The sequence below is a fragment of the Pinus tabuliformis genome, chromosome J, assembly GCF_031772625.1.
Source record: "Pinus tabuliformis cultivar Carrire ecotype Pingquan chromosome J, CPIR1, whole genome shotgun sequence".
NCBI lineage: Eukaryota > Viridiplantae > Streptophyta > Pinopsida > Pinales > Pinaceae > Pinus > Pinus tabuliformis.
Window position 1 is genome coordinate 1109658295 of NC_142295.1, and position 21781 is coordinate 1109680075.

Here is a 21781-nt window from a genome sequence, read left to right on the forward strand (position 1 = left end):
CGCATCATAACCTACACTTTAATAAGGTAGGAACAACACATCATATCACACACTTTGATGAACAACACATCATATCACACTTTGATAAGGTACAAATAGAAAAAAAAACATTGATGTAAGAACCCATTTAATCAGTTAACCTCTATAAATTAATTTATAAATTAATTGGGATGAAGGACAAACAACGTTAGCTCTACGCATCATAACCTACACTTTAATAAGGTAGGAACAACACATATATCACATACGCATCATAACCTACACTTTAATAAGGTAGGAAGAACACATCATATCACATACGCATCATAACCTACACTTTAATAAGGTAGGAACAATACATCATATCACACACTTTGATGAGCAACACATCATATCACACTTTGATAAAGTACAAATAGAAAAAAAAACATTGATGTAAGAACCCATTTAATCAGTTAACCTCTATAAATTAATTGGGTTGAAGGACAAACAAATTAAATTAATTGGGTTGAAGGACAAACAACGTTAGCTCTACGCATCATAACCTACACTTAAATGGAGTTGTCTATAATGCGACTTTTTGAGATTCCGGTGACGGAATCCGGCGGAAGAAATTGAGATGAAATCATGATTTGTTGCAGTTAAAATGGTTTTTTAACTGCATATTCGGATTCAGCACCCTGAAAAACCCCTGGGACGCTTTCATTGTGCAGAAATTAGCTATCAAACTTGGATTCCAATAAATTACTGCCGGATTTTCACCGGAAAAAATCGCCGGAAAGGCTTTCAAAAAGTCGCGTTAAAGACTACTCCCACTTAAATAAGGTAGGAACAACACATCATATCACATACGCATCATAACCTACACTTTAATAAGGTACGAACAACACATCATATCACATACGCATCATAACCTACACTTTAATATGGTAAGAACAACACATCATATCACATACGCATCATAACCTACACTTTAATAAGGTACGAACAACACATCATATCACACATTTTGATGAACAACACATCATATCACACTTTGATGAGGTACAAATAGAAAAAAAGGTACAAATAGAAAAAAAAACATTGATGTAAGAACCCTTTTAATCAGTTAACCTCTATAAATTAATTGGGTTGAACGACAAACAACGTTAGCTCTACGCATCATAACCTACACTTTAAACTTTAATAAGGTAGGAACAACACATCATATCACACACTTTGATGAACAAAACATCATATCACAAATAGAGAGAAAACATTGATGTAAGAACCCATTTAATCAGTTAACCTCTATAAATTAATTGGGTTCAAGGACAAACAACGTTAGCTCTACGCATCATAACCTACACTTTAATAAGGTAGGAACAACACATCATATCATACACTTTGATGAACAACACATCATATCATGAAAGAACGAACAACGTTAGCTATAGAATCTAGAATGCACCTTTGCATGTATTAAAATCACAAAGTAATAAAATTATAAACACCCACTTGAACGGTGCTGAGATCTAGAACGGTGTGTTAAGTAATAAAATAATAAACCCCCACTTGAAGTAATAAAACTATAAACCCCCACTTGAACGGTGCTGAGCTCTAGAACGAACGGTGTGTTAAGTAATAAAATTATAAACCCCCACTTGACGGTGTTGGGCTCTAGAATGAGCCTCAGCAGAAAAATGTAAATTACATAGTAATAGAATTGTAAACTCCCAGTGTGTTGAACGGTGCTGGGCTCTAGAATGAGCCTCAGCGGAAAGATGCAGCGGAAAGATGTAAATTACATAGTAATAGAATTATAAACCCCCACTTGAACGGAGTGAACCGTGTGTGGATATAGTAAGGAATATTATTGACTAGACAAATAAAAAAAACATTGATGTAAAAACCCATTTAATCAGTAAACCTCTATAGATTAATTGGGTTGAAGGACAAACAACGTTATTGCTACGCATCATAACCTAAACCTCTATAGATTAATTGGGTTGAAGGACAAACAACGTTATTGCTACGCATCATACCCTACACTTTGATAAGGTACGAACAACACATCATATCATACACTTTGATGAGTAACACATCATATCACACTTTGATAAGGTACCAACAACATCATATCATACACTTTGATGAACAACAGATCATATCATGAAAGAACGAACAACATTAGCTCTAGAATCTACACTTTGATGAACAACAGATCATATCATGAAAGAACGAACAACATTAGCTCTAGAATCTGGAATACACCTTTGCATGTATTAAAATTACAAAGTAATAAAATTATAAACCCCCACTTGAACGGTGCTGAGCTCTAGAACGGTGTGTTAAATAATAAAATTATAAACCCCCACTTGAACGGTGCTGGGCTCTAGAATGAACCTCAGCAGAAAAATGTACGGTGTGTTGAACGGTGGGTGTGTTGAACGGTGCTGGGCTCTAGAATGAGCCTCAGCAGAAAAATGTAAATGTAAATTACATAGTAATAGAATTATAAACCCCCACTTGAACGGTGTGTTGATATAGCAAGGAATATTATTGACCTCACATTGATGTAAGAACCCATTTAATCAGTTAACCTCTATAGATTAATTGGGTTTTTCCTTGATGAAATTCTAAGGAATAATCGGGCTTTTTCTCAGTGAAATTTAGAGTAAGAGGCTGCCATGAGGAGTTTCAAAGAGAGATACCTCCTCATGTACAATAAAGTCATAATGCCATAGGTCAAAAAGATGATACGAGTACATAGCATTCTCTCAATCCAGAAGCCAAAGAAAAACAAAGTATTATGTTTGTTGCCAAAATATCATGGTCTGTATATTAATATATTCCAGGAATGTCAATGACAATTCCAGGCTTCATGTACAGCATAGTGTATAAAATATATTTTAACAAGTGGGCTGCATGCCCATAATAGCGTTATGGATTACAGGTGTTTATTTGGAAACAAAATGATAAGCCTGACAATTAAAGAAATGTGACAAACAATAGGTTTACAGAGAACCACTCTAAGCTGTGATGTAAGAACCCATTTAATCAGTTAACCTCTATAGATTAATTGGGTTTTTCCTTAATGAAATTCTAAGGAATAATCGGGCTTTTTCTCAGTGAAATTTAGAGTAAGAGGCTGCCATGAGGGGTTTCAAAGAGAGATACCTCCTCATGTACAATAAAGTCATAATGCCATAGGTCAAAAAGATGATATGAGTACATAGCATTCTCTCAATCCAGAAGCCAAAGAAAAACAAAGTATTATGTTTGTTGCCAAAATATCATGGTCTGTATATTAATATATTCCAGGAATGTCGATGACAATTCCAGGCTTCATGTACAGCATAGTGTATAAACTATATTTTAACAAGTGGGCTGCATCCCCATAATAGCGTTACAGATTACAGTTGTTTATTTGGAAACAAAATGATAAGCCTGACAATGAAAGAAATGTGACAAACAATAGGCTTACAGAGAACCACTCTAAGCTGTGTTTCTGGGACAACAAAGTGAAACGAAAAACCTTAAATACAGAAAACCGAGTATTTACAGATAAAAGATAACCAAAGATCCGAACGCTTAACGTTTATAAACTCTGGATGCCCAGAACTTCCTGTTCATGCCTTTTCTTCTCTGCTTCGGCTGAGTCTGCAGCATCTGCTTTCATTCGATCTGCTTGAAGGTCGGCCTCCATCAATTCCTTCCGGTCTTTGGCGCTCAATTTCTTCACCTGTTCGTCCATCCAACAATATTCAAATATGCAATTAAAACATTAAACATGATGCCAATTAAGTATTTAATTAATTGCCATGATTATCGCCTCACCTGTGAAACAATGAAAGCTTTTACATACTGCAAACTCTCCCACACGCTGGTTCCTGCATCCAGAACGCCCTTCTTCACTTTACTTCCCACAGAAATACTAGGATCATTATTGCCGCTGTTTGGGCCGAGTCCCTTACCGTTCTCCATTTTCGATGGTTCGTGGATTCGAAATCTGGTGATCCTCCGCGTTTTCAATCTCTAGACGAAGGAACGATGGGACAGCCATTGCAAAACGTGTCGTGAAAATAAGGGAGCACGTATATGCATGAAATATCGATGTGGCTTCACGCCTGTAGTTGGTGTCCTTCAAATTTTGAATTAAAATCGAGGAGCCTGACCGACCTAAAATTGTAGAGTATAGATGGCGTCTCCATCTACTGCAAACGTGTGGACTCAGGCTCTTACGAATTCCATGGGCTTTTGTTAAAGTTCATTTTACTTTATGGCTGGGGAATTTCGACCCACGGGATCAACCGTCAGTGACACTTTTATCATATTTATTATAGAAGATCATGATCATAAGGAGATAGTCATTATTTCATCATTCACCATACATATTTTATGATAGGAAATTTAATTTTATCTTTTCATATTATTAAAAATTTCAAAATTATTAAATGATAATATGTAAACTTTATTAAACTTGATTTAGGATGCAATTCTTATATTTATAAAATTAAATTAATCTAAAATTTTCAATGCATTTTTTAAATTTAAAAACTTAAATTAATTTAGATTTTTTAATGCATAAAAACATAAATAAAGTACAGAAACATAAATTAAGTTCAGATTTTTTTAATTTACACAAATTATACGATTTAGGTAGAATTTCTATGTACACTCAATTTCAGGTGGGAAGTGTATGAGAATGTCAATTTCAATTGGTAGGTGTTTTGATACTCTAAAATTAACATAAGAGGGGAACAAAAGCTATATTTCAAAAATGGCCAGAAACAAAATGTTTAATATTCATTTTTTTATTTTTTTTCTTCAGGAGAAAAAACGATATAGATTATATTAAGACAATATAAGAAGCTTGATAAAGTACAAAGGGGTGCAATATTCATTATGTTACCCATATATCATATTTCTTTCTTTAAATTCATTTTACTTATAGCTAATTTTTTTGTTTTTGTTTTTGTTTTTTTTTCATTTTACCCATAGCTAATTTTATAGGCTTTAGAACAAATATAATTAATTATACATCTCAAGAATGTCTATGAGTGAATGATCTTGTTCATGTTCCAAACAGAACATCAAAACTCAATTTTTATTATGAATTTTATTAAAAAGATATTTAAAATGTATATTATAATTTAAATATATATTTCAACTGTCCATTTGGGATAATTGAATTGGCAATGGTCATGGAAATGAAGTCTTACAGAACTGGAAGCCTTGGGATCAAATCTTGTGTTATCCCCCCATTTGGGGTGAGAAGTTGGACATGATGAAGATGTAGTCTTACCAAGCTTAAAAAAATAAAAATAAAAAGTATATATGTTTAAAGTTCCCAGTGGGGCTGAGTACCGAGAATAACGTGGCTGTCGGGCCTCATGAGGAGTGACAAATGGGCCACTGGGGAGGGTTGTACCTCTCGATCACCTCTCCATATACAACGTAGGGATCTGGGGCGTGTGAGTAATCAAGGTGCCTTGGGAAGAGGAAGTGTTGAAGAGTTGATAGGAGGGATGAGGTAGGAGTCGAGATTTCGTTTATGTGCTCAGGGCTGGTGGTGGAGTTACACTTGGTTTCCTGATCAACGACGAAAGTGACGTTGAAGGCATGACAAAATTGGTGGTATATTGATTTTCTTCGGGGAATTGTGGTTTGCTACGTATAGCGGAGTTCAACTCCTGGTTTTTCTTGAGCCTTGCAGGGTGAGATTGGGTTGGCAATTGTTGGGGGAAGGAAAATGCTATTTCTGGTTTATTTGGGGCAAAGAACATCCTTGGAAAAGCTGGCAATGCCATGGTGAGGGTGATGATAAGAAGGTGCCAAGCTTCTGGAGAACTGTCATCCTCTTGGTAGCTAGCTCTGTACAGTGGAGTGACTCGTGTGGTGGGGATAGTGAATGTGGTTCTAGAAACAGCGATTGAGATGGCTCCCTGGGCTTCAAGCACACGGCCCTAGCTCTTGGGCGGTCTGATAAGTGAAGTGAAGACACTTCGAGTGCACGTTGGAGTAGGCGGGGCTTTGGGAGGCCAGTCTAGTGGATGGAAGGGAAGTAATTTAGGTCAGCTGATGGGGTCACACTCTAAGTTGTTGTGGGAGCACTTGGACGGTGGTAGATGTGTCCTATTCCTCGACATGGGCGAGTTATCCTCCCAACAGATCCAGGGAAGTGGAGGGAGGAGGCCCTCACATTGGCAACCATGGTGGATGGAAGCGAGAGTAATGCAGTGGGCATGGCTGGGGGTCTAGGTTCTGGATCACGTGGAGGGCGAGATGGTGGAATTCATAGAGGTCAGTGTTCGACTGCTTGAGGAGGAGGCAGAGGTTGGGGACAAGTGGATCAGCTTGGCAGCAGTGGCAGCACGAAGACATCACACACAGGCAACAACTCTCGGACGCTTGGATCTTGGAAGGATGGTGGGCATAGGAGAGGTCAAGCTGCTCAAAGGGATGAATGCAATGAAGCCCCTAACCCACAGGGATTACAGCATTGCTACTTGGAAAATTGTCATGGCCTAATTCAATCCTTTATGGATCGGGGAGATGTGGCAGAGCGAATTAATTGGGAAAAGCATGAGGAGCTGAGGGCAACTCTGAAATGCATGCATTACTTCTAGTGCTAGGTCAGGGAGCGAGTGGTGGTAGTTTGGTGGGGACAAAACCATCTAGCAGAGAAAGTGGAAAAGTTCGAGACCTGGATGACACACTTCGAAGGGCACGTTTAGTGCAACTTCCATCCTCTGCCTCCTCTAGGAAATGCTTCGAATAATCGAAATTCTGTCACCTCAGATGATTAGTATGTCCTATGGTTTTATTTATATTTTATTTGTCTATTGGAGCCTATGGCCCTCTCTTTTGTGGACACTACTAGCATCTCTTTTGTATTATTGCCATCTTCTGCAGACTTTGGTCAACAAACCCGATCGGGGTGAGACCACATGTTCTTTGAAGCATCAGATGTATATCTCTTTTTTGAATGAATAGAATGTTGACTTACAATATACACACACACACACACACACACACACACACACACACACACAAGTATAATATCTTATAATTATGTTGAGTTTATTTTGGTACTGGGTTTTTATAATTTAATGGTAGAAATTTAATTTCGAGAAAATATGAGTAGAATGTTAATTATACATTTTTCATTTCTCAATTTAATTAAAATATTATCATCAAACTCTTTTAGCTTATTTTGGCTTTACTATGTTTTTCCTATTATGTGTTTTTTTAAATGTATATATGCTTAATTCATATATTATTTTTAAATGCATATTTGGATAGTTGTTCCTATTGTAGATAGACTTCTTGAGCTAAAATGTGTAAGTAGGCTTAAACATCTTACATTATGGGTAGAAACTCCCCATCCTCAATTACAAAAATAATGTTTTGATTAATGATATAAGTTTTGAGGAAAATATATAAAGAAGGGACAAGATTAAAGGAATAAAGAAAATTTCATGAATAAAGGTCAATAATAATAATAATAATAATAATAATAATAAAAGAAGAAGAAGAAGAAAATTTTAGTAAAAAATAGTTGTTAATATTGTTAAAAATATTAAATTTTTTATAATTTAATATAAAGGAGGTAAAGGGAAGGGGGCAGAAACTGAACCAAAAAAAATAATAAAAATAATAAAATGGTTTAAATGAAAATAATAAGAAAAATAAATCAAAATTAACCACTAATATTATTTTAAAAATAAATAACGTAATATAATGAATGTAAGATGAGGAAAAATTAAATTCATAAATTGGTTTAAATGAATAGAAGAATAGCAATAATATTTTGGTCAAAATTAGTTGTGTGTGCATGTATTTAAGCCGAGGTCAAAATTAGTTTTGGGTGCATGTATATAAGCCGAGAGGGTTAGCTTAGTTGGGCGAGTCCTTGTTATTAAAGCAACACTATTATTGAGAGGTCGTGGGTTCAATTCTCTAGACACTTTGAGGTCAGGCTTTGTGGTTGAGCCAGAAGTAAGAGGTCTTATTAAAATAAGTTTGAAAAATATTGGAAAGAAAAGAATGGTCTCTTTTCCCTATATTCAAGGCAGTTCATTAATTCAAAAAAGAACATTAAAACTATGTTTAAACCCTATAAAAATTTAAAGAAACTATTCAGATCCGTTAAGGAAAGGAGTGACTTGATGCAAGTCCCTAGTGTATACCAAATTCATTTCTCTTGCAATAAGACATACATTGGACAAATAGGTCGTTCCTTTAAAACCCGTCTCAAAGAACACATCGTTGACACTCATCATAATCGTAACTCCAAATTAGTGATTGTTAATCACTTTCATAACTCTAAACACCTGATATGCTTTAACCAAACCAAAATTTTGACCCCTGATGTATGTTACCATTCCTGTATCATTCAAGAAACTATTGAAATTAAATGGTACCCGAAAAACTTTACTAGGGAAGACGGTTACAAGTTTGGCCAATCACAAAAACATGTCATTCATTAGATTCGCTCTTGGGTTTATCTTCTTAATCCATCTCCTCTCCATATTGTTCTCCTAATTCCCTTCATCCTCCTCTACTATCCCCTCATCCTTTCCCCTATTTAACACCTTCCCCTTCTCCTCCTCTCTCCTGTGTTTCATTTCTTCCTTTCAATTGAATCTCTCTATTTTCCTTCTTTTTCTTTCATATATTTGTCTTCCTATATCCCTCTTTTTCTCTTTCCCCCTAATTCCCTCTTTGTCTTCCATTAACTTTTCATTTGATTCCTATATCCCATTTTTTCCCTCTATACTAAGTTATTTATTTTGATATCCCCCCTTTTTTCTAATCTAGTCCTTCATAAATCTTCCAACCCCTTCCTCTCTTCTTTTTAATGCAAATGTTGATTAATGATGAGAGTTTGAATTGCTAATATTTGGAAGCCTCCTCTTTGCAATCTACTTCCTTATAGATCTACATCCATCCTCACAATAACCACACTAAATAAAATAAAATCCCTCAAACCATCTCTCTACCCATACATTTACACAAAATAGAGAGGGAGATGGATTTGAGTGAATTTCCCAAAGTTTGGACTATCAATCATGGACAAATTTACAAAATATTCTCTTTATATGTTTTTTTGTAGATTTTATTTGGAGAAAATCTAAATATCACATTACGTTTGATTCTTCTAACCTACAACCAAATGATAATATCTTTGATATGGTTTGTTTTGTTCACTAGTTGCTCTATTTGGGACACAGTTTTCCAACGACCGCAACAAGAAGCTACCATGTTGGAGAATTGCATGTATCTCTGTATCCATGATTTTTTTGGGAAAATCGCTCATGGTTTGTGATCCAGGTGGATATTGGTGGCCACCTGCCAAGTCCACCTAGACCCCCACCATTGTCCCTCTTGACATTTTCAGTTTCCTTAATTATAGCACAATTTACTATTTTTAGCAGTTTTCGGGTCCTAAACTTCCGGAGCCGTTTTGAGGCCCTAAACGACGTTTTTTGGGAAATCCCGCTCCGTTGTTTACGTTATAGTCCTCAGAAAGATCTTTTCAACGGGCTATCATGCGCGTAAAACGGAGATCGTATGCCAAAGTTACGACCCTGGGAAGTTGATGTACCAATTTACCCAAACGGGGCCCATAGTTTGGCGTTTTCATCTTCTAGGGTTAGGTTTTGGAATGTTAAGGGTTTTCCATTGTTTCTCAATAATAAATAGGCCTTCGAGCCTCATTGTAAAGACAGTTCGGAACAGTTCAGAGGCATGTAGCCGACACATCTCTTCTCAGAGATAAGCTACCATCGCCCTAGCTGGGTCATTTCTATTTGTAAGCATATTTCAGTGTTCTCCATTAGTGAAATGAAGTATTATTTCCGCTGCATCTCTATTTTTATGGTTATCGCATCTCTGTATTTATGGTTATCTCTGTAATCTATTGCGTTCCTGCTTAAATCCGGATCAGTGGTATCAGAGCGGTCTGCTTTTTCTCTGTTTTTCTTTGCATGTCCCCGACAAGGTCGGGATATAAGGAGTTAGGGCTTGAGCTGGTTGAACCCTTGCAAGACCAGCCTCGCAAATCTCGACGGCCTCCCATGGCGGATAAGAAGAAAGACGAGGGAGCAGGAGATCCCATCAAAATCTTGCTCGAAGAAGCCCTCGAGCGACAACGGAACGCGATGATGGACAACTTTGCCCAAATCCTTCAGCGGCTACCCAACGGTGACGCATCAGCTTCCAGCAGCTACTCTGGAAACGCCACACCGTTTAAGGTACAAGTTAATTTTGAAATCCCCATCTTCGAGGGTCAAATAGACGCAGATGCCGTAGATAAATGGTTAAATCTGCTAGATGGGTATTTTTCTGTTCATGAATTTTCAAGTCGGGAAAAGATTGTTTTCGCTCTTCTCAAAGCAGCCCCCCACGTCAAGGACTGGTGGGAGACCTACTGCGAGCAGAAGGATGAAACTACAGGCTCGCTATTCTCAGCCGCACCCACCTGGAATTCATTTCGAGATGCCATCAAGGAGCAATACTACCCTGTTGGAAGCTATGAGGATGAATACATAAAGTGGACCACGCTGCGGCAGGGAAGGGATCAAGATGTGCCAGAGTTCACCAATCTTTTCCATACCCTTCGCACGAAGTTGGGTATCAAGGATTCGGAGCAGCATCTGATACTCAAATACCGCGGCTGCCTGCACAAGTACATCCAGGAAGAAATGGAATTCCTGAACATCTCATCGCTCGGCATATCATACCGATATGCCGTCAAGATCGAGCAGAAGTTTAAACAAAAGAAGCGAGACTTTGGATCTACAAATCCAAAGCAAGGGAAAGGTGCTCCTAAACCACAGAACAAGGGACAAAGCCAAGGCGGGGCAGCCCAAGACAACCCGCAAAAGCTACAAGCAAAGAACAGTGCCGCAAAGCCGAAAAAGGACACGGGAAAATGGTGTGAGTTCCATAAGAGCTCCACTCACAACACAAGTGAGTGTCGGGCCAAGCAGTCACTGATGGCCGAACTAAAGGTTTCAGAATCATATGCATGTTCCGACTCTGAGTCAGAAACAGACAAGGGGAATGACAAAGGGAAGCAGATCATTGATGCGGATCCCAACGCCACTGTTGCTACTGCCAAGATCCAGAAAAATGAACCCGAAGATCCAGAGGAGGAGGAGCGTCTCTTCCACTCCCAGATGTGGGTAAGGGGCTCCCCACTACAGTTCATTGTCGATAGCGGGAGCCAAAAGAACCTCATTTCGGCAGAGGTCGTGAAGCAGTTGGGCTTACCGACCACAGCACATCCACAACCGTACACTATCGGGTGGCTGCACCAAGGACGGGATCTTCGCGTGAGCCAACAGTGTCGCCTTCCATACAACATCAAGCCCTTCACAGATGAGGTATTGTGTGACATTGCTCCGCTTGAAGTTTGTGATGTATTATTAGGACAACCATACTTGTGGAAGCGACATGCTGTGTATGAATCAAGGCCCCGTGCTGTTATTATTACTTTGGGAAATCAGTTGTACAGGATACCAGAGGTAGCACCGCCTACTGCCATCTCTTTGATTACTGCAAAACAATGCAGTAAGCTCATTTCCAAAACTGGAAAATTTGTTTTCCTGATGATACGCCCTCAAGGAAAGAAGAAGACGGTGGCCACAACCTCCAGACAGGGCCCCTCTGCACGACAACTACAGATGGACAAGGTCGTGGAGGAGTACGAGGACATCTTCACCTCCCCCGTAGGGGTTCCTCTGCACTGTCAGGTCAAGCACTCCATCGATCTGACCCCAGGTGCACCCTTACCCAATGGACCAATTTATCGGCGCTCTGTTCTGGAGAACGATGAAATCAAGAGGCAGATTCAGGAGCTTCTGCAAAAAGGCCACATCCGTCCGAGTTCATCGCCTTGCGGGAGCCCAATTGTGTTGGTACAGAAGAAGGATGGGACTTGGAGACTCTGTATTGACTATCGAGCGCTGAACAAGATCACTGTCCGTAATAGGTACCCGATCCCGCAGATTGATGAACTCCTAGACCAACTAAAGGGGGAAAAATATTTCAGCAAGATTGATCTGAAGTCAGGATATCACCAGGTACCAATCGAACCCTCTGATGTGTGGAAGACTGCCTTCAAAGCCAAAGAGGGCCTTTTCGAATGGTTGGTTATGCCTTTCGGGTTGACAAATGCTCCTGCAACCTTCATGAGGCTAATGGATGACATCTTGCGGCCATACACCAACTCATTTGTAGTGGTATATTTGGATGAAATTCTGATCTTCAGCCAGAGTTGGGAAGAGCACCTCCACCACATCCGACAGGTTCTCCAAACACTGCGGCAACACAAGCTATGTGCCAATTTGGAGAAATGCACTTTTGGCATGACCCAGGTTCAGTATCTGGGATACATTATTGATGAACAGGGGGTGCATGTGGATCCAGCCAAGATCAAAGTCATTCGGGATTGGCCACCTCCGACCACTTTGACAGAGCTCCGCAGCTTTCTAGGTCTTGCCAACTTCTACCGCAGGTTCGTGTTGGGTTTTTCTCATATCACTTGGCCTTTGAGTCAAGTCACCAAGGGCGGGGCGAAGGCAAAATTCTTTTGGTCTGAATCTCAACAGAAGGCATTCATAGAGTTGAAAGATCGCCTCTGCACAGCACCAGTGCTCGCTTTACCAGATTTACAACAACCATTTGAGGTCGAGACAGATGCCTCTGACTATGCTATTGGGGCAGTCCTTACTCAACACGGGCATCCTGTGGCATATCACAGTGAAACACTTTCAGACACGGTTCGGAAGTATCCCACTTATGATAAAGAGATGTATTCCATTGTACAGGCTTGTCGGCAATGGAAGCACTACATTTTGGGGAAGGAAACGGTCATCCACACAGACCACCGACCCCTATAGTTCATACAGACCCAAGGGAAATTGCAGAATGATCGCCATCAGAAGTGGTCCACATACCTGCAACAGTTCTATTTGAATATCAAGTATAAGAAGCGCAGCACTAATAATGTTGCAGATTGCCTCAGCCGACCACCGATCATGGCGTTAACCACCGTCCTCAACTCTTGTGGGCATGAGACTTCTGATTGGCCACTGCTCTACAAAAGCGACCCGGAATTCGGCCACACATACCAGAACCTCTTGGAGGGTCAGCATGTTCCAGATTTTCACCTCCAGGACGACCTGTTATGCCACTTGGGTCACCTTTGTGTTCCTTCAAGCGAGCGTGCCAAGATGATTTGGGAAGCACACTATAGTCGAGTTGCTGGTCATTTCGGGGTCGAGAAAACAGTGGCAGTGCTGCAAAAGTATTTCTATTGGCCGAATCTTCGACAGGATGTTGGGAAGTACATCAGATCATGTACTGCCTGTGCCATTGCCAAACCGACCATCAAGAAGCAAGGCCTCTATACCCCACTGCCTACCCCTAGCCAACCTTGGGAATCCATCTTCATGGATTACATGTCTGGCCTTCCTTCCACTAAGCATGGAAATGACTGTGTTTTTGTAGTCGTCGACAGGTTCTCGAAGATTGCCATCATGGCGGCCTGCAAGGAGAACATCATAGCAGAAGCCACTGCTAAACTCTTCTTTGAACGAGTTTGGGTGCATTTTGGGATTCCACAGTCTATCATCTCAGATCGGGACAGTCGGTTCCTCAGTACATTTTGGACCAGTCTCTGGTCAATGCTGGACACCAAACTCACTAAGTCCACCGCCTTCCATCCTCAAACTGATGGCCAGACAGAGGTTGTCAATAGGATGATTGTACACATTCTGCGCATGTACAGCTCAAAGCATCCACGCACATGGGACGAGAGCCTCCCCTATGTTCAGCACAGCTACAACCGAGCTCTTCACAGCTCCACTGGCCATAGCCCTTTTCAGGTGGGCTTGGGATTCCAGCCATTATGCCCCATTGATGTGGCCATGCCATTTGCAGCTACTCACGCAGATTCTGCTCATGTCCAGTCTGAAACAAACAAGGCGACCAGCTTCATTGAGCACATCCAACATATTCGCCAGCAGGTCCATGACATTCTGGAGAAATCAAATGCCAAGTTCAAGCAGCGACATGATCAACATCGAGTGCCACACAAGTTCCAGGTGGGTGACAAAGTCTGGTTGCATTTACAAAAGGAACGCCTTACTGGAGCCTATCGGAAACTGAGACCACTCTGATATGGTCCCTACACCATTACTAAGGCTGTGGGAGACAATGCATTTGAACTCAGCATTCCCCCATTCCTTGGCCTGCACCCAGTGTTCAATGTGGACCGCCTTCGGCCATACTTTCCACCATTGCTAGATACATCCGACATTGCAGAACAGCTCACCCCCACAGAATTAAATCCAGATTGCATGGAACAAGCTGCAACTGATCGAATCATGGACACATAGATCAAGAATACTCGCCGACAGAATATTCAACTGTATCGAGTTGTCAAAGCAGGCCAACTCCTTCACAATGGCAAGTGGCTCACCAGGGACCAAGTTCAGCAAAAGTTTCCCCATCTCATGGAGGAACTCAACGCAATGGGGACCATTGCTTCCTAAGGGGGGAGGAATGATCCATGTGGATATTGGTGGCCACCTACCAAGTCCACCTAGACCCCCACCATTGTCCCTCTTGACATTTTCAGTTTCCTTAATTATAGCACAATTTACTATTTTTAGCAGTTTTCGGGTCCTAAACTTCCGGAGCCGTTTTGAGGCCCTAAACGACGTTTTTTGGGAAATCCCTCTCCGTTGTTTGCATTATAGTCCTCAGAAAGATCTTTTCAACGGGCTATCATGCGCGTAAAACGGAGATCGTATGCCAAAGTTACGACCCCGGGAAGTTGATGTACCAATTTACCCAAACGGGGCCCATAGTTTGGCGTTTTCATCTTCTAGGGTTAGGTTTTGGAATGTTAAGGGTTTTCCATTGTTTCTCAATAATAAATAGGCCTTCGAGCCTCATTGTAAAGACAGTTCGGAACAGTTCAGAGGCATGTAGCCGACACATCTCTTCTCAGAGATAAGCTACCATCGCCCTAGCTGGGTCATTTCTATTTGTAAGCATATTTCAGTATTCTCCATTAGTGAAATGAAGTATTATTTCCGCTGCATCTCTATTTTTATGGTTATCGCATCTTTGTATTTATGGTTATCTCTGTAATCTATTGCGTTCCTGCTTAAATCCGGATCAGTGGTATCAGAGCGGTCTGCTTTTTCTCTGTTTTTCTTTGCATGTCCCCGACGAGGTCGGGATATAAGGAGTTAGGGCTTGAGCTGGTTGAACCCTTGCAAGACCAGCCTCGCAAATCTCGACGGCCTCCCATGGCGGATAAGAAGAAAGACGAGGGAGCAGGAGATCCCATCAAAATCTTGCTCGAAGAAGCCCTCGAGCGACAACGGAACGCGATGATGGACAACTTTGCCCAAATCCTTCAGTGGCTACCCAAAGGTGACGCATCAGCTTCCAGCAGCTACTCTGGAAACGCCACACCGTTTAAGGTACAAGTTAATTTTGAAATCCCCATCTTCGAGGGTCAAATAGACGCAGATGCCGTAGATAAATGGTTAAATCTGCTAGATGGGTATTTTTCTGTTCATGAATTTTCAAGTCGGGAAAAGATTGTTTTCGCTCTTCTCAAAGCAGCCCCCCACGTCAAGGACTGGTGGGAGACCTACTGCGAGCAGAAGGATGAAACTACAGGCTCGCTATTCTCAGCCGCACCCACCTGGAATTCATTCCGAGATGCCATCAAGGAGCAATACTACCCTGTTGGAAGCTATGAGGATGAATACATAAAGTGGACCACGCTGCGGCAGGGAAGGGATCAAGATGTGCCAGAGTTCACCAATCTTTTCCATACCCTTCGCACGAAGTTGGGTATCAAGGATTCGGAGCAGCATCTGATACTCAAATACCGCGGCTGCCTGCACAAGTACATCCAGGAAGAAATGGAATTCCTGAACATCTCATCGCTCGGCATAGCATACCGATATGCCGTCAAGATCGAGCAGAAGTTTAAACAAAAGAAGCGAGACTTTGGATCTACAAATCCAAAGCAAGGGAAAGGTGCTCCTAAACCACAGAACAAGGGACAAAGCCAAGGCGGGGCAGCCCAAGACAACCCGCAAAAGCTACAAGCAAAGAACAGTGCCGCAAAGCCGAAAAAGGACACGGGAAAATGGTGTGAGTTCCATAAGAGCTCCACTCACAACACAAGTGAGTGTCGGGCCAAGCAGTCACTGATGGCCGAACTAAAGGTTTCAGAATCAGATGCATGTTCCGACTCTGAGTCAGAAACAGACAAGGGGAATGACAAAGGGAAGCAGATCATTGATGCGGATCCCAACGCCACTGTTGCTACTGCCAAGATCCAGAAAAATGAACCCGAAGATCCAGAGGAGGAGGAGCGTCTCTTCCACTCCCAGATGTGGGTAAGGGGCTCCCCACTACAGTTCATTGTCGATAGCGAGAGCCAAAAGAACCTCATTTCGGCAGAGGTCGTGAAGCGGTTGGGCTTACCGACCACAGCACATCCACAACCGTACACTATCGGGTGGCTGCACCAAGGACGGGATCTTCGCGTGAGCCAACAGTGTCGCCTTCCATACAACATCAAGCCCTTCACAGATGAGGTATTGTGTGACATTGCTCCGCTTGAAGTTTGTGATGTATTATTAGGACAACCATACTTGTGGAAGCGACATGCTGTGTATGAATCAAGGCCCCGTGCTGTTATTATTACTTTGGGAAATCAGTTGTACAGGATACCAGAGGTAGCACCGCCTACTGCCATCTCTTTGATTACTGCAAAACAATGCAGTAAGCTCATTTCCAAAACTGGAAAATTTGTTTTCCTGATGATACGCCCTCAAGGAAAGAAGAAGACGGTGGCCACAACCTCCAGACAGGGCCCCTCTGCACGACAACTACAGATGGACAAGGTCGTGGAGGAGTACGAGGACATCTTCACCTCCCCCGTAGGGGTTCCTCTGCACTGTCAGGTCAAGCACTCCATCGATCTGACCCCAGGTGCACCCTTACCCAATGGACCAATTTATCGGCGCTCCGTTCTGGAGAACGATGAAATCAAGAGGCAGATTCAGGAGCTTCTGCAAAAAGGCCACATCCGTCCGAGTTCATCGCCTTGCGGGAGCCCAATTGTGTTGGTACAGAAGAAGGATGGGACTTGGAGACTCTGTATTGACTATCGAGCGCTGAACAAGATCACTGTCCGTAATAGGTACCCGATCCCGCGGATTGATGACCTCCTAGACCAACTAAAGGGGGCAAAATATTTCAGCAAGATTGATCTGAAGTCAGGATATCACCAGGTACCAATCGAACCCTCTGATGTGTGGAAGACTGCCTTCAAAGCCAAAGAGGGCCTTTTCGAATGGTTGGTTATGCCTTTCGGGTTGACAAATGCTCCTGCAACCTTCATGAGGCTAATGGATGACATCTTGCGGCCATACACCAACTCATTTGTAGTGGTATACTTGGATGACATTCTGATCTTCAGCCAGAGTTGGGAAGAGCACCTCCACCACATCCGACAGGTTCTCCAAACACTGCGGCAACACAAGCTATGTGCCAATTTGGAGAAATGCACTTTTGGCATGACCCAGGTTCAGTATCTGGGATACATTATTGATGAACAGGGGGTGCATGTGGATCCAGCCAAGATCAAAGTCATTCGGGATTGGCCACCTCCGACCACTTTGACAGAGCTCCGCAGCTTTCTAGGTCTTGCCAACTTCTACCGCAGGTTCGTGTTGGGTTTTTCTCATATCACTTGGCCTTTGAGTCAAGTCACCAAGGGCAGGGCGAAGGCAAAATTCTTTTGGTCTGAATCTCAACAGAAGGCATTCATAGAGTTGAAAGATCGCCTCTGCACAGCACCAGTGCTCGCTTTACCAGATTTACAACAACCATTTGAGGTCGAGACAGATGCCTCTGACTATGCTATTGGGGCAGTCCTTACTCAACACGGGCATCCTGTGGCATATCACAGTGAAACACTTTCAGACACGGTCCGGAAGTATCCCACTTATGATAAAGAGATGTATTCCATTGTACAGGCTTGTCGGCAATGGAAGCACTACATTTTGGGGAAGGAAACGGTCATCCACACAGACCACCGACCCCTACAGTTCATACAGACCCAAGGGAAATTGCAGAATGATCGCCATCAGAAGTGGTCCACATACCTGCAACAGTTCTATTTGAATATCAAGTATAAGAAGGGCAGCACTAATAATGTTGCAGATTGCCTCAGCCGACCACCGATCATGGCGTTAACCACCGTCCTCAACTCTTGTGGGCATGAGACTTCTGATTGGCCACTGCTCTACAAAAGCGACCCGGAATTCGGCCACACATACCAGAACCTCTTGGAGGGTCAGCATGTTCCAGATTTTCACCTCCAGGACGACCTGTTATGCCACTTGGGTCACCTTTGTGTTCCTTCAAGCGAGCGTGCCAAGATGATTTGGGAAGCACACTATAGTCGAGTTGCTGGTCATTTCGGGGTCGAGAAAACAGTGGCAGTGCTGCAAAAGTATTTCTATTGGCTGAATCTTCGACAGGATGTTGGGAAGTACATCAGATCATGTACTGCCTGTGCCATTGCCAAACCGACCATCAAGAAGCAAGGCCTCTATACCCCACTGCCTACCCCTAGCCAACCTTGGGAATCCATCTCCATGGATTACATGTCTGGCCTTCCTTCCACTAAGCATGGAAATGACTGTGTTTTTGTAGTCGTCGACAGGTTCTCGAAGATGGCCATCATGGCGGCCTGCAAGAAGAACATCACAGCAGAAGCCACTGCTAAACTCTTCTTTGAACGAGTTTGGGTGCACTTTGGGATTCCACAGTCTATCATCTCAGATCGGGACAGTCGGTTCCTCAGTACATTTTGGTCCAGTCTCTGGTCAATGCTGGACACCAAACTCACTAAGTCCACTGCCTTCCATCCTCAAACTGATGGCCAGACAGAGGTTGTCAATAGGATGATTGTACACATTCTGCGCATGTACAACTCAAAGCATCCACGCACATGGGACGAGAGCCTCCCCTATGTTCAGCACAGCTACAACCGAGCTCTTCACAGCTCCACTGGCCATAGCCCTTTTCAGGTGGGCTTGGGATTCCAGCCATTATGCCCCATTGATGTGGCCATGCCATTTGCAGCTACTCACACAGATTCTGCTCATGTCCAGTCTGAAACAAACAAGGCGACCAGCTTCATTGAGCACATCCAACATATTCGCCAGCAGGTCCATGACATTCTGGAGAAATCAAATGCCAAGTTCAAGCAGCGACATGATCAACATCGAGTGCCACACAAGTTCTAGGTGGGTGACAAAGTCTGGTTGCATTTACAAAAGGAACGCCTTACTGGAGCCTATCGGAAACTGAGACCACTCCGATATGGTCCCTACACCATTACTAAGGCTGTGGGAGACAATGCATTTGAACTCAGCATTCCCCCATTCCTTGGCCTGCACCCAGTGTTCAATGTGGACCGCCTTCGGCCATACTTTCCACCATTGCTAGATACATCTGACATTGCAGAACAGCTCACCCCCACAGAATTAAATCCAGATTGCATGGAACAAGCTGCAACTGATCGAATCATGGACACACAGATCAAGAATACTCGCCGACAGAATATTCAACTGTATCGAGTTGTCAAAGCAGGCCAACTCCTTCACAATGGCAAGTGGCTCACCAGGGACCAAGTTCAGCAAAAGTTTCCCCATCTCATGGAGGAACTCAACGCAATGGGGACCATTGCTTCCTAAGGGGGGAGGAATGATCCAGGTGGATATTGGTGGCCACCTGCCAAGTCCACCTAGACCCCCACCATTGTCCCTCTTGACATTTTCAGTTTCCTTAATTATAGCACAATTTACTATTTTTTGCAGTTTTCGGGTCCTAAACTTCCGGAGCCGTTTTGAGGCCCTAAACGACGTTTTTTGGGAAATCCCACTCCGTTGTTTGCGTTATAGTCCTCAGAAAGATCTTTTCAACGGGCTATCATGCGCGTAAAACGGAGATCGTATGCCAAAGTTACGACCCCGGGAAGTTGATGTACCAATTTACCCAAACGGGGCCCATAGTTTGGCGTTTTCATCTTCTAGGGTTAGGTTTTGGAATGTTAAGGGTTTTCCATTGTTTCTCAATAATAAATAGGCCTTCGAGCCTCATTGTAAAGACAGTTCGGAACAGTTCAGAGGCATGTAGCCGACACATCTCTTCTCAGAGATAAGCTACCATCGCCCTAGCTGGGTCATTTCTATTTGTAAGCATATTTCAGTATTCTCCATTAGTGAAATGAAGTATTATTTCCGCTGCATCTCTATTTTTATGGTTATCGCATCTCTGTATTTATGGTTATCTCTGTAATCTATTGCGTTCCTGCTTAAATCCGGATCAGTGGTATCAGAGCGGTCTGCTTTTTCTCTGTTTTTCTTTGCATGTCCCCGACGAGGTCGGGATATAAGGAGTTAAGGCTTGAGCTGGTTGAACCCTTGCAAGACCAGCCTCGCAAATCTCGACGGCCTCCCATGGCGGATAAGAAGAAAGACGAGGGAGCAGGAGATCCCATCAAAATCTTGCTCGAAGAAGCCCTCGAGCGACAACGGAACGCGATGATGGACAACTTTGCCCAAATCCTTCAGCGGCTACCCAAAGGTGACGCATCAGCTTCCAGCAGCTACTCTGGAAACGCCACACCGTTTAAGGTACAAGTTAATTTTGAAATCCCCATCTTCGAGGGTCAAATAGACGCAGATGCCGTAGATAAATGGTTAAATCTGCTAGATGGGTATTTTTCTGTTCATGAATTTTCAAGTCGGGAAAAGATTGTTTTCGCTCTTCTCAAAGCAGCCCCCCACGTCAAGGACTGGTGGGAGACCTACTGCGAGCAGAAGGATGAAACTACAGGCTCGCTATTCTCAGCCGCACCCACCTGGAATTCATTCCGAGATGCCATCAAGGAGCAATACTACCCTGTTGGAAGCTATGAGGATGAATACATAAAGTGGACCACGCTGCGGCAGGGAAGGGATCAAGATGTGCCAGAGTTCACCAATCTTTTCCATACCCTTCGCACGAAGTTGGGTATCAAGGATTCGGAGCAGCATCTGATACTCAAATACCGCGGCTGCCTGCACAAGTACATCCAGGAAGAAATGGAATTCCTGAACATCTCATCGCTCGGCATAGCATACCGATATGCCGTCAAGATCGAGCAGAAGTTTAAACAAAAGAAGCGAGACTTTGGATCTACAAATCCAAAGCAAGGGAAAGGTGCTCCTAAACCACAGAACAAGGGACAAAGCCAAGGCGGGGCAGCCCAAGACAACCCGCAAAAGCTACAAGCAAAGAACAGTGCCGCAAAGCCGAAAAAGGACACGGGAAAATGGTGTGAGTTCCATAAGAGCTCCACTCACAACACAAGTGAGTGTCGGGCCAAGCAGTCACTGATGGCCGAACTAAAGGTTTCAGAATCAGATGCATGTTCCGACTCTGAGTCAGAAACAGACAAGGGGAATGACAAAGGGAAGCAGATCATTGATGCGGATCCCAACGCCACTGTTGCTACTGCCAAGATCCAGAAAAATGAACCCGAAGATCCAGAGGAGGAGGAGCGTCTCTTCCACTCCCAGATGTGGGTAAGGGGCTCCCCACTACAGTTCATTGTCGATAGCGGGAGCCAAAAGAACCTCATTTCGGCAGAGGTCGTGAAGCGGTTGGGCTTACCGACCACAGCACATCCACAACCGTACACTATCGGGTGGCT

General features: G+C 42.8%; 1 protein-coding gene across 1 annotated transcript; it reads right to left on the reverse strand.

The window, feature by feature from the left end:
* Nucleotides 1-3219: 3219 nt before the first annotated feature.
* LOC149230944 (uncharacterized) lies at nt 3220-4061 on the reverse strand. Its single transcript, XM_089376168.1, has 2 exons — nt 3799-4061; nt 3220-3703 (listed from the first exon to the last, which is right to left on the reverse strand). The coding sequence occupies exons 1-2, from the start codon at nt 3943-3945 to the stop codon at nt 3560-3562; spliced, it is 291 nt and encodes a 96-aa protein (XP_089232294.1). The 5' UTR covers nt 3946-4061; the 3' UTR covers nt 3220-3559.
* Nucleotides 4062-21781: the final 17720 nt, after the last annotated feature.